The sequence below is a fragment of the Aedes albopictus genome, chromosome 1 (assembly GCF_035046485.1).
Source record: "Aedes albopictus strain Foshan chromosome 1, AalbF5, whole genome shotgun sequence".
NCBI classification, from domain to species: Eukaryota; Metazoa; Arthropoda; class Insecta; order Diptera; family Culicidae; genus Aedes; species Aedes albopictus.
The window spans coordinates 170,312,179-170,327,684 of record NC_085136.1 but is presented as its reverse complement, the minus strand read 5'-3'; the positions used below and the strand labels follow the sequence as shown (position 1 = coordinate 170,327,684).

Sequence of the window (15,506 nt, the reverse complement as noted above, 5' to 3'; positions counted from 1 at the left end):
CCCCCCCCGTGGCTACGCCAGTTTCCACTATTTACCCAGGGCTCTTGAATTAATCCCACATCTTACTCAGTGGTTTACTCTCACACGAAATCTTCTGCGCAACACAAACTGATCGGTGCCTAGATAAATACACTACCCGTCATAAGTACGGACTCACAAAAAGTATTGCAACAATATTGCATCACCCTGACTCACCTCGATATCTCTAAAACCAGAACACCTACAAAAACGCCGCCTTCAGAAAAGTTGTTGCTTTTGGTCTTCTGAATAACTTTCCTGAAGACAGCATCTTTGTAAGTCCTCAGGTTTTGGAGATATCGAGGTGAGTCAGGGTGATGCAATATTGTTGCAATACTTTTTGTGAGTCCGTACTTATGACGGGTAGTGTATAATAAAATAAAATACTATTTAGCACCTAGGGACAAATAACACGACCACCATATTCCAAGGATTTCGTTCTTTATTGTCATGAAACTTGCAAAGCCGTCGTTTTAAGGTATCTCCCGGCGAATTCCTATCGACATGTCGACACTAAATACACACTAGGGGTTCTCATATTGTGATAGGCTAAGTACAATAAAAAAATATTTATTCAACATTTACTAGGTATATTTGAACTTTTAACTTTGTCTATTAAAGACGTCCCCAGTTTGATTTTACCGACAAAATCTACCGATCCGTAATCAGTGGTGAGGTCTTCTCCTACGAGAAATTTTTCCACACCATTCCAGGCAATCATAATGCCATTATCGGTGCAATGATGCCTTTCAGGTCTAACGGTTGTGTATCCGAACTCTCGCGCCATATTGGATACAGTGTTGAAGATGGTATCGTTACAAGCTACTCCCCCGGATATAACGAGAAATTTGTGATCATTAGGATTAATAAGGTTTTCTTTTTCACAGAATCGTATCGCTCGCTGTGTTCGCTGCGAAATGTGGCGTGCTGCTGCGTTTAAGAATCCCGCGCAAAGATCGTGATAATCTGGTAGTATCGCATCCGGGGCAAGTTCTGTAAAACAGAATAATTTGTTATGGAGGATTATTTGTTAAACCTTTGGGGACAAACAGTTTGAAAAACGAATGCAAAGATATTTCAACTTACCCCGTTCTTTTTCCTGCTGAACAATGTGTCTAGTGGCAGTATTTTTCAATCCGGCGAAACTAAACTGACAATCTCGATAGTGGGACAGCGGTAGCGGAAAGTCATACTTCCGTGGATTATTGCTCAGCATGGCAGCTTGCTCAATCGCACGGCCCCCAGAAAGCCAAGCGTATTGAGGTAAATTTCTCAACTTCAAACGTCTGGCAATTTTGTCAAATGCTTCACCGGGAGCATCGTCTAACGTCTCACCTAGCAGATAGAACTGGCTAGTGCTCTTCACTAGCGTGAGCAAGGAATGACCTCCGCTGACCAGTATGCATAAAAAGGGAAATGGCACTTTGTGGGTCATTCGAGCCATTAAAGCGTGAGCTTCCATGTGGTGTATCGGCATGATAGGTTTTTGGTATTTTCTAGCGAGGTATTTTGCATAACGCAATCCTACCAGCAAGCTTAACGGCAGTCCTGAAAGTTGTATGTGTAAGAACACTGAATTATTTTCAGATTATTGAAAAGCTAATATGCATACATGCCTGGCCTGTTGGTAACAGCGATTGCGTCAATTTGCAAACAGTCTAAGTTGGAACGTTTGAATGCTTTCTGTACAACGTTATCTATGTGTAGCCGATGGAAATCCTGAGCCACTGGAGGTATAATACCGCCAAACCTAGATTGTTCATAATCATTAAAGCTCAAAATTATAGTCCTAAATCTTAAATCTTAAATTTTATCTACTCACTTGAGGTGACTATTTTGCTGCGAGTGAATGCATTCGCCAAGAACGGTGCCATTGCCGCTCACAATTGCCGCACCACTATCATCACAACTTGTCTCTATACCCAGAATATAGGGACGGAGAGGGGCACTACTGTAGCATCGGCTAAGAAAAATAAAATAAACAGTCACAGAAAAATAAAATAAACGGTCAATTATACATAAAAACATATTGATCGTCTCCGCAGAGAAAATTTGGCATTGCGTGTTACACGTTTCTAGCCAGCAGGCTTCGGTAACCTGAGGAACTGAAAGTTCCGGAAAACTTTACCGAATTCGGTGTTTTGCAGTCCAGTTCGGTGATAGTAGTTTACGCAACAAGGTGCAGAATGACGATTTTTACAGCACGAGTCGTACATTTATCCAACGAGGCTTGCCGAGTTGCATAGTTACGACGAGTGCTGTAAAAATCGAGTTCTGCACCGAGTTGCGTACAACGTTTTTTGCAAGTTCATAAATTACCGTTTGAGGAAAGTTTCAAACAAAACTTTTTCATCAAACTGCATACTGATGCTCATACACGCTAAGAAAATGTTACTCTAAAATGAGTAAGATTCACACAAAACTGAGCTAAACTGGAACAGCTCAAAAAATGAGTAAATTGCATTTCCAGCGATAGCGCTGGCCCAAGTGCAAAAATCCAACCAATTTAAGCCGTATAATATTCTTCACATCAGCAAGAATATTATACAGCTTAAACTGATGAGATTTTCGTACTTGGGCCAGCGCTATCGCTGGAAAAAAAATTTACTCAATTTTGAGTTGTCCCACTTTAGCTCAGTTTTGTGTGAATTTTCTGACCGTGTAGACATGTTTAAGAATATCTGATTGGCGAGATGGACCGTGAGCGGTCTTAGCCGTCCGAAGAGACAACGCAAAGAAAAAAAAAGAATATCTGATCATAGCTGGTTGTACTGTGCAGTTTTCACAATTTTTCAAAACTTCATCCAGAAAGCATCAAGAAGTTGATCAAAACTGAAAACATTGCTGTAATGGTTCATTACGCAACGCAAATCAGTGCTGTAATAAACCATTACAGCACTGTTAATTTGGTGTGGGAAAGTAGGCGTTTTCCTGTCAGATATGCGTGAGGTAAAACAGCCTATTACGATGAGAAATTGTAAAAAATAAATTACCGTACTCGTTAGAATGCTACACACTTTCCGATATATTGTAATTTAATTTACAAATTTCGGCAATTGAGCGCGTGATTACCGAAAATCCGGTAATTTTTAGAATTATCGATCCGTTTCGATAATTTTCATTATCGAACTCATGAAGTCTAAAATGATCAAATAGAGGACGGCAACAATGTCTGTAGTAGAATATATTTTTTGTCTTTATCTTGCTTGTGTGTGATGTGTATTGTGTCATACACTCAGCGAAAAAAACTAGCGAAATTCATCGAAATACCTTATGAAAATTTGCTATAACTAATTCTTATGTCATCCATAAGAATACCTTATGAAAATTGATCGTGCTTGCTATGACAAATTTCATAAGATAAACTTATGGAAAGAACAAAAAAATCTTAAAATGATGCAGACTGGATTCGATCCATGAACGTCGGGATCACCGAGCCCGTGTTTTATCCACACGGCTACCGACGCTTGAGAATACCATGTTGCTAAACACGAATAAAAGCCAAGCTGTGAGACGATTTTACGTCATAGAGTGACCTTATGAAATTCATCCGAATCATTATGAATTATTTAAAGTCCGTTTCATAAGTTGGGCCTTATGGAAAACTTAAGGTTATTTGGCTGAGTGTATGACCTGAGAACTGTCAAGGCTAGGCTAAAGTGGTGTAGTGAAGAATAATAATTATAGTTATTATAATGATGAAAATTACTTTGCTGTTTTCCGTGTTTGTTTACATCTAGAATCTGTCACATGTATAAATGTTGTTTATTGTTGTCTGGAGAGTGAATGATTAGTCCTGTTCAACGACGTAGGTTGAACTTGCTCGCACTTGCTCCATCCCGCTCTTTCTCATTTGTTGACAAATGGGTATGAGTAGGATGCAGCAACTTCGAGCAAGTTCGAGCAAGTTCAACCTACGTCGTTGAACAGGACTATTATCTATTGTTAACAAAATGTATACTAGCGTGGTTCAAAAAATCGTTTTTACTCCACACCGATTATTCGATTTGTAACCAGATTCTATGCCTTCTCCCAAAATTTGAGCTCATTTGATTGAAAATTGAGAGTGCACAAGCCGTTCAAAGTTTGTATGGGAATTACTATGGGAAAACGATGTTTTTCATTCGATCGACCATAGCATTTCCCTAAGTGCCCAAGAAGATTAGTTAATACTTACTCCTCCAAGCTCATGTAGTGCAGTTGTGTAAAGCATTGCAACGGTTGTTTTGAAATAACTGGGAATGTGGCCATTACGCGGCGCTGTCAAATTTCAAATCGGGGTACAAATTTGCCGTTGTTTTACCTTTTGGCGCTAGTGTCACCAAGTGTGCACCCTAGTATAGTTCCACCAAGAGAATGTGTTGATTTTACTTGGAAAACAATAATTGAATTCTTGTTCAACTTGTTTCTTATTGAAAATAATGAACCTAATTATCAATGGGTTGCTCAAATATTGTTGCTGGATTAGTGAAATAATCATAAACATCTTGTTATTTAAGCAAATACATCTGAGAATCTTAGTAGGAAAATTTAAAGGTGTGCTAGTGAAATATTTCTTCAGAAAGCGCCATCATGGTGCTGAAACAAGCTTTTGAGGGGGAAAGTCACCGTCGATGTCGCTACTGAGCTTGTTTTTTCTTTACACAAGATTTTCAAGCAATTTTGTTCGAGCATGTTCGTCTGTTCTCTGTGCCAATACACGATGACAACGCTAACGCCACCCAACACCATATTGCCACAGTCAGTGGTGAATTGAAACATTTCAAGTGGTGAATTAAATTAGTATGGGAACTTAACCGATTGCAGCGCCACGCTATTGCCACTTGTGTTGCCGATTTCAAATGGCCGTTAAATTCCTTACACAGTTTCGGGACTGGACTTGGACGTCTGTTCTCTGTGCCCTATCCATGGATCGCATCACCGACCCAACGGTGACTCCCAGATCTCCCATCCTTTCCGTCTAACAAATACCCCAGTCCGTGCTGGATGCCACTATTTAGCCTACCAAATATTTTTTCGGGAAAAGCTTTTTATTTCAAGTAATTCAAGTTTAGATGCTTTTCACCATACAAAATAAAAGGGGTTTACTCCTGCTGATCAACTGTGGGTGTGCGCCAAGCGGGTAGTCCATTGGTACTAGCTCAGATCAATAACGGAGTAGCAACCATTGACATGTATACACAGAGAACAGACGAACATGCTCGAACAAAATTGCTTGAAAATCTTGTGTAAAGAAAAAACAAGCTCAGTAGCGACATCGACGGTGACTTTCCCACTCAAAAACTTGTTTCGGCACCATGATGGCGCTTTCTGAAGAAATATTTCACTAGCACACCTTTAAATTTTCCTACTAAGATTCTCAGATGTATTTGCTTAAATAACAAGATGTTTATGATTATTTCACTAATCCAGCAACAATATTTGAGCAACCCATTGATAATTAGTTTCATTATTTTCAATAAGAAACAAGTTGAACAAGAATTCAATTATTGTTTTCCAAGTAAAATCAACACATTCTCTTGGTGGAACTATACTAGGGTGCACACTTGGTGACACTAGCGCCAAAAGGTAAAACAACGGCAAATTTGTACCCCGATTTGAAATTTGACAGCGCCGCGTAATGGCCACATTCCCAGTTATTTCAAAACAACCGTTGCAATGCTTTACACAACTGCACTACATGAGCTTGGACGTCTGTTCTCTGTGATGTATAGTCAGATTTGATCGTGATTGATTGATCGTAAAAGTGCCATTTACCATTCGCCGAATGGTATAGAACAATAGAAGTGATGGTGAGTGTGCCGTGTAAATTACAATACGTTTAATGGTTAATATTTTTCGAAAAAATGGTGTTGTAACAATAAAATTTATCGTATTTTTATGATACTTTTTATCAGGGAACAGACGTCCAAGCTCATGAAGTGTGGTTGTATAAAGCATTGTAACGGTTGTTTTGAAATAACTGGGAATGTGGCCATTACGCGGCGCTGTCACATTTCGAATCGGGTATAAATTTGCCGTTTTTTACATTTTGGCGCTAGTGTCACCAGGTGTGCACTCTAGTATAATTCCACCAAGAGAACGTATTGATTTTACATGGAAAACAATAGTTAAATTCTTGTTTAACTTATATCTTATTGAAAATAATGAAACTAATTGGTAATGAGTTGCTTACTTTTTGTTACTTAATAAGTGTAACAACAAAATGCTTATTGTTATGTGAGATTGTACAGTTCAGTCTTTGAGTTGGAAAATTTAAAGGTGCGCTAGTGAAATATTTCGTATGTAAGCGCCATCATGATGTCGAAATGAGTTTTTAGCACAGAGAACAGACGAACATGCTCGAACAAAATTGCTTGAAAATCTTGTGTAAAGAAAAAACAAGCTCAGTAGCGACATCGACGGTGACTTTCCCACTCAAAAACTTGTTTCGACACCATGATGGCGCTTTCTGAAGAAATATTTCACTAGCACACCTTTAAATTTTCCTACTCAGATTCTCAGATGTATTTGCTTAAATAACAAGATGTTTATGATTATTTCACTAATCCAGCAACAATATTTGAGCAACCCATTGATAATTAGTTTCATTATTTTCAATAAGAAACAAGTTGAACAAGAATTCAATTATTGTTTTCCAAGTAAAATCAACACATTCTCTTGGTGGAACTATGCTAGGGTGCACACTTGGTGACACTAGCGCCAAAAGGTAAAACAACGGCAAATTTGTACCCCGATTTGAAATTTGACAGCGCCGCGTAATGGCCACATTCCCAGTTATTTCAAAACAACCGTTGCAATGCTTTACACAACTGCACTACATGAGCTTGGACGTCTGTTCTCTGTGTTTTTAGGTGGGAAAGTCACCGTTGATGTCGCTACTGAGCTTGTTTTTTCCTTTACACAACATTTTGCGGAAATTTCGTTCGAGCATGTTCGTCTGTTCTCTGTGCTTGGACGTCTGTTCTCTGTGTATCAAGGTTCTTGGTTCGAATCCGGTTGCCAACAGTAAGTTTTTTTTAATTGAAAATCGAGTCCATGGTAAAATTGAAAACATAATTCTGTTGAATTGAAACGAAAATCAGTCTGCACAAATTTAGTGGCGTTGTGTATTTATTAATTAAATTGACCCTCAGAATAGTAATTTTCACCGCAAGCCGCCGTTCAGTGCATAATTCGAATCGGTTATTTGTACCCGCCGCCGCCATTGCCGCTCGCGGATAAGTGGATAGAAAAGAGAGACGTAGTCCTACGTCAAAAGTGTGATAGTCCACTCAGCGAAAAAACTAGCGAAATTCATCAAAATACCTTATGAAAATTTGCTTTAATTATTTCTTATGGATGCCGTAGGGCTTGTTCACAAATGTCATAACGCTGGAGGGGGTGGGTGGGTGACCTTCATGGTGTAACAGCCCGAACAAATAAAAATTTTCCAACAATTAGTGTTACGAAGGGGTGGGTGCGTGGGTGGGTGTCGGCAAAGGCCAATTTTGGCGTTATGAAATTTGTGAATGAACCCATAAGAATACCTTATGAAAATTGATCGGGCTGGCTATGACAAATCTCATAAGACTTATGAAAAGAACAAAAAAATCTTAAAATGATGCAGACTGGATTCGATCCATGAACGTCGGGATCACCGAGCCCGTGTTTTATCCACACGGCTACCGACGCTTCAGAAATTCATGTTGCTAAACATGAATAAAAGCCAAGCTGTGAGACGATTTTACGTCATAAAGTGACCTTATGAAATTCATCCGAATCATTATGAATTATTCTTATATAATAATAATAATAAATAATAATCTATATCTATCATAGGCGCCAACTTAGGGGGGGCAAGCATGGTTTAACCCCCCCCCCCCCCCCCAATATTTGGAAATTTTTCAGTTTTCCCATACAAAAAATCAGAAAAATCAGGCTTTGCCCCCCCCCAATAATTTGACCAAGTTGGCGCGTCTGATATCTATATATATATATATATATATATATATATATATATATATATATATATATATATATATATATATATATAAATGCAGTGGCATACGTGGGACCGCGCATAACTTGCGAAAGGATGATCCGATTTGGGTCGTCTAAGTTTTGTTCTGTTAGTTTTCACCCAAGGCAAAAAACATGGGAAAATTGAGTTTTTGAAAATCGGGTTTTATACATTTTGGGGCTTGAAACGTCAAAAAACGCAGTAGGCAAGACAAAGTTTGCCGGGGACAGCTAGTAATAATAATAAATAATTATTTAAAGGCCGTTTCATAAGTTGGGCCTTATGGAAATCTTAAGGTTATTTGGCTGAGTGTCCAATTTGAGATGTAGTCTACACTCTACAATACGTAAGGACATGATTCGATGCGAAATCGCAGTTTTATCCATGCGCACGATCCCGCACTTGCTAATTACGAAAGAGGTACTGTGGGGCGGGAAATGCGCAATATTAGTCCTGTTCAACGACGCAGGTTGAACTTGCTCGAAGTTGCTGCATCCCGCTCTTACCCATTTGTCATCAAACGGGTAAGAGCGGGATGCAGTAACTTCGAGCAAATTCAACCAAGGTCGTTGAACAGGACTATTGTTATTACGTAAAATGAACCGAAGTTGTTGAGTTGAGTTCATTAGGCAGAACATTTTATTATAATTTTTATATGTGAACCTTACCTGAATGAAGCTGAAGCAAGACAAAATCTTTCAAAAAACTTCACTTTCAACATCTTTATGTTGCAGAATCAAATTACGTACGTACTTTCAATTTTATAAACTACGTGCTTTCAATTTTATAAACAACAACAACTCTCTCACTCTCTTAAGCTTTGATTCAAACGAATGAACTTTCTGGGTTAGCTACACCCTAAAACGAAAGTACACAGCGAATGAGTATTGTGCCTTGCAAGATAAATCCGCAAAACGCGTTAGTCTTCTTCTTTTCCATCAAGTTGCAAAAATATGACCGCACCACTATGAGCGACCTGATGGTCAGAAAATCTGCATGCGGCGCTTATATCAAATCCACATGAGGCTGCGGCGATATAGCCGCGAGGAGATGCACGCGATACAGACGCAATGTGGAAATGGAAAAGATGCAACCGCATCCCCCTGCAGCATCACTAAATAACATCCCGATTATTAAACACAAAGCCGACGAAGTGATGTGTATGCGTATATTGAATCAATGTCGCGATAAATATTTATTATTAAATACGATTTCTGGCCACCTGAGTTGCCATTGTGTTAACTTTTGTTTTGGTATGAACGGCCTGAAGGCTGCTGCGATGATGCTGGGTGGGTGACAGTATCTGTTCGATTTTGACATTGCGTCTGTATCGCGGGAATCTCCTCGCGGGTATATCGCCGCCGCCCAATGTGGATTTATTATGAGCGCCGCAATAACTTGCGAAAAGACAAAGGATTTTTCACTCATATTTGCGTACGACTGGATCAGCACAAAAAATGTGCTGATCCGGGTTTACACAAATTTGCGTGAATTTTCACACAAGTTTGCATGAAATCTTTTGTCTTTTCGATCGCTGCACGCTAAGAAAATGTTACTCTAAAATGAGTAAGATTCACACAAAACTGAGCTACACGCTAAGAAAATGTTACTCTAAAATGAGTAAGATTCACACAAAACTGAGCTAAACTGGAACAGCTCAAAAAATGAGTAAATTGCATTTCCAGCGATAGCACTGGCCCAAGTGCAAAAATTCAACTGGTTTAAGCCGTATAATATTCTTCGCATCCTCAAGAATATTATACGGCTTAAACTGATGAGATTTTTGCACTTGGGCCAGCGCTATCGCTGGAAAAAAAATTTACTCAATTTTGAGTTGTCCCACTTTAGCTCGAAAATGAGTGAATTTTCTGACCGTGTAAACTGGAACAGCTCAAAAAATGAGTAAATTGCATTTCCAGCGATAGCGCTGGCCCAAGTGCAAAAATCCAACCAATTTAAGCCGTATAATATTCTTCACATCAGCAAGAATATTATACAGCTTAAACTGATGAGATTTTCGTACTTGGGCCAGCGCTATCGCTGGAAAAAAAATTTACTCAATTTTGAGTTGTCCCACTTTAGCTCAGTTTTGTGTGAATTTTCTGACCGTGTGCGTGAAAGTTACTCCTTGCTCTGTGTACATCGATCTTTCCGTGTAGCAAGCGGCTTTTTAGTTTCCTGCATGCCACCTGTTGTTGCTTTTCAAAGTTGCGCATAGTACACGCTAATAAAAAGTTGAGCAAGATTCACACGCACGCTACACGGTCAGAAAGTTCACTCATTTTGGAGCTGAAGTGGGACAACTCAAAAATGAGTAAATTTTTTTTCCAGCGATACACGGTCAGAAAATTCACACAAAACTGAGCTAAAGTGGGACAACTCAAAAATGAGTAATTTTTTTTTCCAGCGATAGCGCTGGCACAAGTGCGAAAATCTTATCAGTTAAGGTCGCTGATGTGAAGAATATTATACGGCCTAAATTGTTTGGATTTTTGCACTTGGGCCAGCGCTATCGCTGGAAATGCAATTTACTCATTTTTTGAGCTGTTCCAGTTTACACCCCGGACAGACATGTGATACGAGTGTGATTCCTGTACGCAGTGTCAAGAAAATTTTAACAAGACTTACTTGAACTAAGAGAATATGCAGTACACGGTCAGAAAATTCACACAAAACTGAGCTAATGTCAAGGCTAAAGTGGGACAACTCAAAATTGAGTAAATTTTTTATCCAGCGATAGCGCTGGCACAAGTGCGAAAATCTCATCAGTTTAAGCCGTATAAGCTGATGTGAAGAATATTATACGGCCTAAATTGTTTGGATTTTTGCACTTTGGCCAGCGCCATCGCTGGAAATGCAATTTACTCATTTTTTGAGCTGTTCCAGTTTAGCTCAGTTTTGTGTGAATCTTACTCATTTTAGAGTAACATTTTCTTAGCGTGTGGGACAACTCAAAAATGAGTAAATTTTATTTCCAGCGATAGTGTGCGAAAATTCCCAAGTTTAAGTTGTGAATATAGGTGAATCCAACGGAAGCTAACGATCCCTCCGCATCTGGTGACAGGAATGAGAACCCTATGAAAAACGTGGCTCCTCCAAAATTTTACATGGCTCAGCATAGGCAAAGTGCATTTTTTTCACTTTTTCGTATCGAATTCCGCATCGTAGAGAAACAAACGAGCACTTTTTGGAAAGAAAATTTAATTCTATTTCAGGTGCGCTTACATCCGGTAGGTACTTACGAACAATTTATGTGATTAATTTGAGAAGCTCTTGCTATGCCTCCGGCGGGCGATCTTCCGGATTTTTTGTTAGCTGGCCAATCCGGTGTCTGTCGACGTGGGCATCAAGAATGATGATAATGGAAGCCATTACCAATGGAAAATAGCAACTACCAAGGAGAAATATGAGTTAATTTTGAAGACGAAAAATTGAATTTTTGATGTAAACAAACGATTTTCTCCTCATCTCACCTAGCGCCTCTACAATTGGGGGTCATTCGAATTCTTCTATTCTTGCTGATGTGAAGAATATTATACTGGGCCAGCGCTATCGCTGGAAATGCAATTTACTCATTTTTTTTAGCTGTTCCAGTTTAGCTCCGTTTTGTGCACAAATCTAGAGTAACTTTTTCTTACCGTGTGTGGATTTTTTTTATCCATTTTAGAGTTCTTTTTGCTTAGCGTGTACACGCTAAGAAAATGTTACTCTACACGCTAAGAAAATGTTACTCTAAAATGAGTAAGATTCACACAAAACTGAGCTAAACTGGGACAGCTCAAAAAATGAGTAAATTGCATTTCCAGCGATAGCGCTGGACCAAGTGCAAAAATCCAACTGGTGTAAGCCGTATAATATTCTTCACATCATCAAGAATATTATACGGCTTAAACTGATGAGATTTTCGCACTTGGGCCAGCGCTAGCGCTGGACAAAAAAATTACTCAATTTTGAGTTGTCCCACTTTAGCTCAGTTTTGTGTGAATTTTCTGACCGTGTAAAATGAGTAAGATTCACACAAAAATGAGCTAAACTGGAACAGCTCAAAAAATGAGTACACGGTCAGAAAATTCACACAAAACTGAGCTAAAGTGCACGCTAAGAAAATGTTACTCTAAAATGAGTAAGATTCACACAAAACTGAGCTAAACTGGGACAGCTCAAAAAATGAGTAAATTGCATTTCCAGCGATAGCGCTGGACCAAGTGCAAAAATCCAACTGGTGTAAGCCGTATAATATTCTTCACATCATCAAGAATATTATACGGCTTAAACTGATGAGATTTTCGCACTTGGGCCAGCGCTAGCGCTGGACAAAAAAATTACTCAATTTTGAGTTGTCCCACTTTAGCTCAGTTTTGTGTGAATTTTCTGACCGTGTGGTACAACTCAAAATTGAGTAAATTTTTTGTCCAGCGATAGCGCTGGCACAAGTGCGAAAATCTTATCAGTTTAAGTCGTATAATATTCTTGCTGATGTGAAGAATATTATACGGCCTAAATTGTTTGGATTTTTGCACTTTGGCCAGCGCTATCGTTGCACGGTCAGAAAATTCACTCACGCTAAGAAAATGTTACTCTAAAATGAGTAAGATTCACACAAAACTGAGCTAAACTGGAACAGCTCAAAAAATGAGTAAATTGCATTTCCAGCGATAGCGCTGGCCAAAGTGCAAAAATCCAAACAATTAAGGCCGTATAATATTCTTCACATCAGCAAGAATATTATACGGCTTAAACTGATAAGATTTTCGCACTTGTGCCAGCGCTATCGCTGGATAAAAAATTTACTCAATTTTGAGTTGTCCCACTTTAGCTCAGTTTTGTGCACGCACGGTCAGAAAATTCACTCATTTTCGAGCTAAAGTGGGACAACTCAAAATTGAGTAAATTTTTTTTCCAGCGATAGCGCTGGCCCAAGTGCAAAAATCTCATCAGTTTAAGCCGTATAATATTCTTGAGGATGCGAAGAATATTATACGGCTTAAACCAGTTGAATTTTTGCACTTGGGCCAGTGCTATCGCTGGAAATGCAATTTACTCATTTTTTGAGCTGTTCCAGTTTAGCTCAGTTTTGTGTGAATCTTACTCATTTTAGAGTAACATTTTCTTAGCGTGCGGTCAGAAAATTCACACAAAACTGAGCTAAAGTGGGACAACTCAAAATTGAGTAAATTTTTTTTCCAGCGATAGCGCTGGCCCAAGTGCGAAAATCTCATCAGTTTAAGCTGTATAATATTCTTGCTGATGTGAAGAATATTATACGGCTTAAATTGGTTGGATTTTTGCACTTGGGCCAGCGCTATCGCTGGAAATGCAATTTACTCATTTTTTGAGCTGTTCCAGTTTAGCTCAGTTTTGTGTGAATCTTACTCATTTTAGAGTAACATTTTCTTAGCGTGTGTGAATTTTCTGACCGTGCTCATTTTCGAGCTAAAGTGGGACAACTCAAAATTGAGTAAATTTTTTTTCCAGCGATAGCGCTGGCCCAAGTGCAAAAATCTCATCAGTTTAAGCCGTATAATATTCTTGAGGATGCGAAGAATATTATACGGCTTAAACCAGTTGAATTTTTGCACTTGGGCCAGTGCTATCGCTGGAAATGCAATTTACTCATTTTTTGAGCTGTTCCAGTTTAGCTCAGTTTTGTGTGAATCTTACTCATTTTAGAGTAACATTTTCTTAGCGTGTGTAGCTAGCTGGGACTTTTTAGTTTCCTGCACGCCATCTGTTGATGTTTTTTTAAAGTTGCGCATAACTGCCACGCTAAAAAAAAGTTACTCTAAACACACGGTCACACTCATTTTGGAGCTGTGCGACAACACAGAGAACAGACGTCCAAACTCATAAAGCTTTTTTTATTATAAACAGCTATGCGCTGGCATTTGTTTTAATATAAATAGAATATAGACCTATTGCTGCTGCATTTGAGACATTTAAGCTGTCAATTACGTTTGACATTGGGATTTTTAAAAGATAATCACAATTTTCTTTAACTTTCTTTATTCCTTTCTCTTCAGAACCAAAAATAATTACTCTTTTTTTCTCAAAGCTCTTTATTTCATCTATATTTTCTTTAGCATTGCATGCAAGATCCGCAAATAGAAAAAACTGTAAAGGAAGAGGCAATAAGAAAACTTGATAGTCAGATTGAAGGTTTAAGTGATGATGAGATGAGTTCTTTGATTAAGTTTTCTTATTGCCTCTTCCTTTACAGTTTTTTTCTATTTGCGGATCTTGCATTGTAACGGTTGTTTTGAAATAACTGGGAATGTGGCCATTACGCGGCGCTGTCACATTTCGAATCGGGTATAAATTTGCCGTTTTTTACATTTTGGCGCTAGTGTCACCAGGTGTGCACTCAAGTATAATTCCACCAAGAGAACGTATTGATTTTACATGGAAAACAATTGTTGAATTCTTGTTTAACTTATATCTTATTGAAAATAATGAAACTAGTTGCTTACTTTTTGTTACTTAATAAGTGTAACAACAAAATGCTTATTGTTATTTGAGTTGGAAAATTTAAAGGTGCGCTAGTGAACTATTTCGTATGTAAGCGCCATCATGATGTTGAAATGAGTTTTTAGGTGGGAAAGTCACCGTCGATGTCGCTACTGAGCTTGTTTTTTCCTTTACACAACATTTTGCGGAAATTTTGCACGAGCATGTTCGTCTGTTCTCTGTGCCAAAGTGCAAAAATCCAAACAATTCAGGCCGTAGCAAGAATACGACTTAAACTTGCGCCACACGCTAAGAAAATGTTACTCTAAAATGAGTAAGATTCACACAAAACTGAGCTAAACTGGAACAGCTCAAAAAATGAGTAAATTGCATTTCCAGCGATGGCGCTGGCCCAGGTGCAAAAATCCAACTGGTTTAAGCCGTATAATATTCTTCACATCAGCAAGAGTATTATACAGCTTAAACTGATGAGATTTTCAAACTTGGGCCAGCGCTAGCGCTGGAAAATAAATTTACTCAATTTTGAGTTGTCCCACTTTAGTTCAGTTTTGTGTGAATTTTCTGACCGTGTACGACTTAAACTGGGCCAGCGCTATCGCTGGAAATGCAATTTACTCATTTTTTTGTGCACAAATCTTACTCTTAGCGTGTGTGGATTTTTTTAACTGTTCCAGTTTAGCTCCGTTTTGTGCACAAATCTAGAGTAACTTTTTCTTACCGTGTGTGGATTTTTTTTATCCACACGCTAAGAAAATGTTACTCTAAAATGAGTAAGATTCACACAAAACTGAGCTAAACTGGAACAGCTCAAAAAATGAGTAAATTGCATTTCCAGCGATAGCACTGGCCCAAGTGCAAAAATTCAACTGGTTTAAGCCGTATAATATTCTTCGCATCCTCAAGAATATTATACGGCTTAAACTGATGAGATTTTTGCACTTGGGCCAGCGCTATCGCTGGAAAAAAAATTTACTCAATTTTGAGTTGTCCCACTTTAGCTCGAAAATGAGTGAATTTTCTG

General features: G+C 38.6%; 1 protein-coding gene across 1 annotated transcript; it reads right to left on the bottom strand.

Annotated features, from left to right (window-relative positions):
• Nucleotides 1-442: 442 nt before the first annotated feature.
• LOC115266520 (probable tRNA N6-adenosine threonylcarbamoyltransferase, mitochondrial) lies at nucleotides 443-8,874 on the bottom strand. Its single transcript, XM_029872778.2, has 5 exons — nucleotides 8,689-8,874; nucleotides 1,841-1,981; nucleotides 1,635-1,768; nucleotides 1,105-1,566; nucleotides 443-1,011 (listed from the first exon to the last, which is right to left on the bottom strand). The coding sequence occupies exons 1-5, from the start codon at nucleotides 8,739-8,741 to the stop codon at nucleotides 593-595; spliced, it is 1,209 nt and encodes a 402-aa protein (XP_029728638.2). The 5' UTR covers nucleotides 8,742-8,874; the 3' UTR covers nucleotides 443-592.
• Between the last annotated feature and the right edge of the window lie 6,632 nt (nucleotides 8,875-15,506).

Excerpts from the sequence above, each read along its gene's own strand:
- LOC115266520 (XM_029872778.2), bottom strand. The coding sequence starts at position 8,741 with ATGTTGAAAGTGAAGTTTTTTGAAAGATTTTGTCTTGCTTCAGCTTCA. Across the intron at positions 1,567-1,634 it reads CGCTGTTACCAACAGGCCAG|GACTGCCGTTAAGCTTGCTG; the intron begins GCATGTATGCAT and ends TACAACTTTCAG. Across the intron at positions 1,012-1,104 it reads TCAGCAGGAAAAAGAACGGG|AACTTGCCCCGGATGCGATA; the intron begins GTAAGTTGAAAT and ends TCTGTTTTACAG.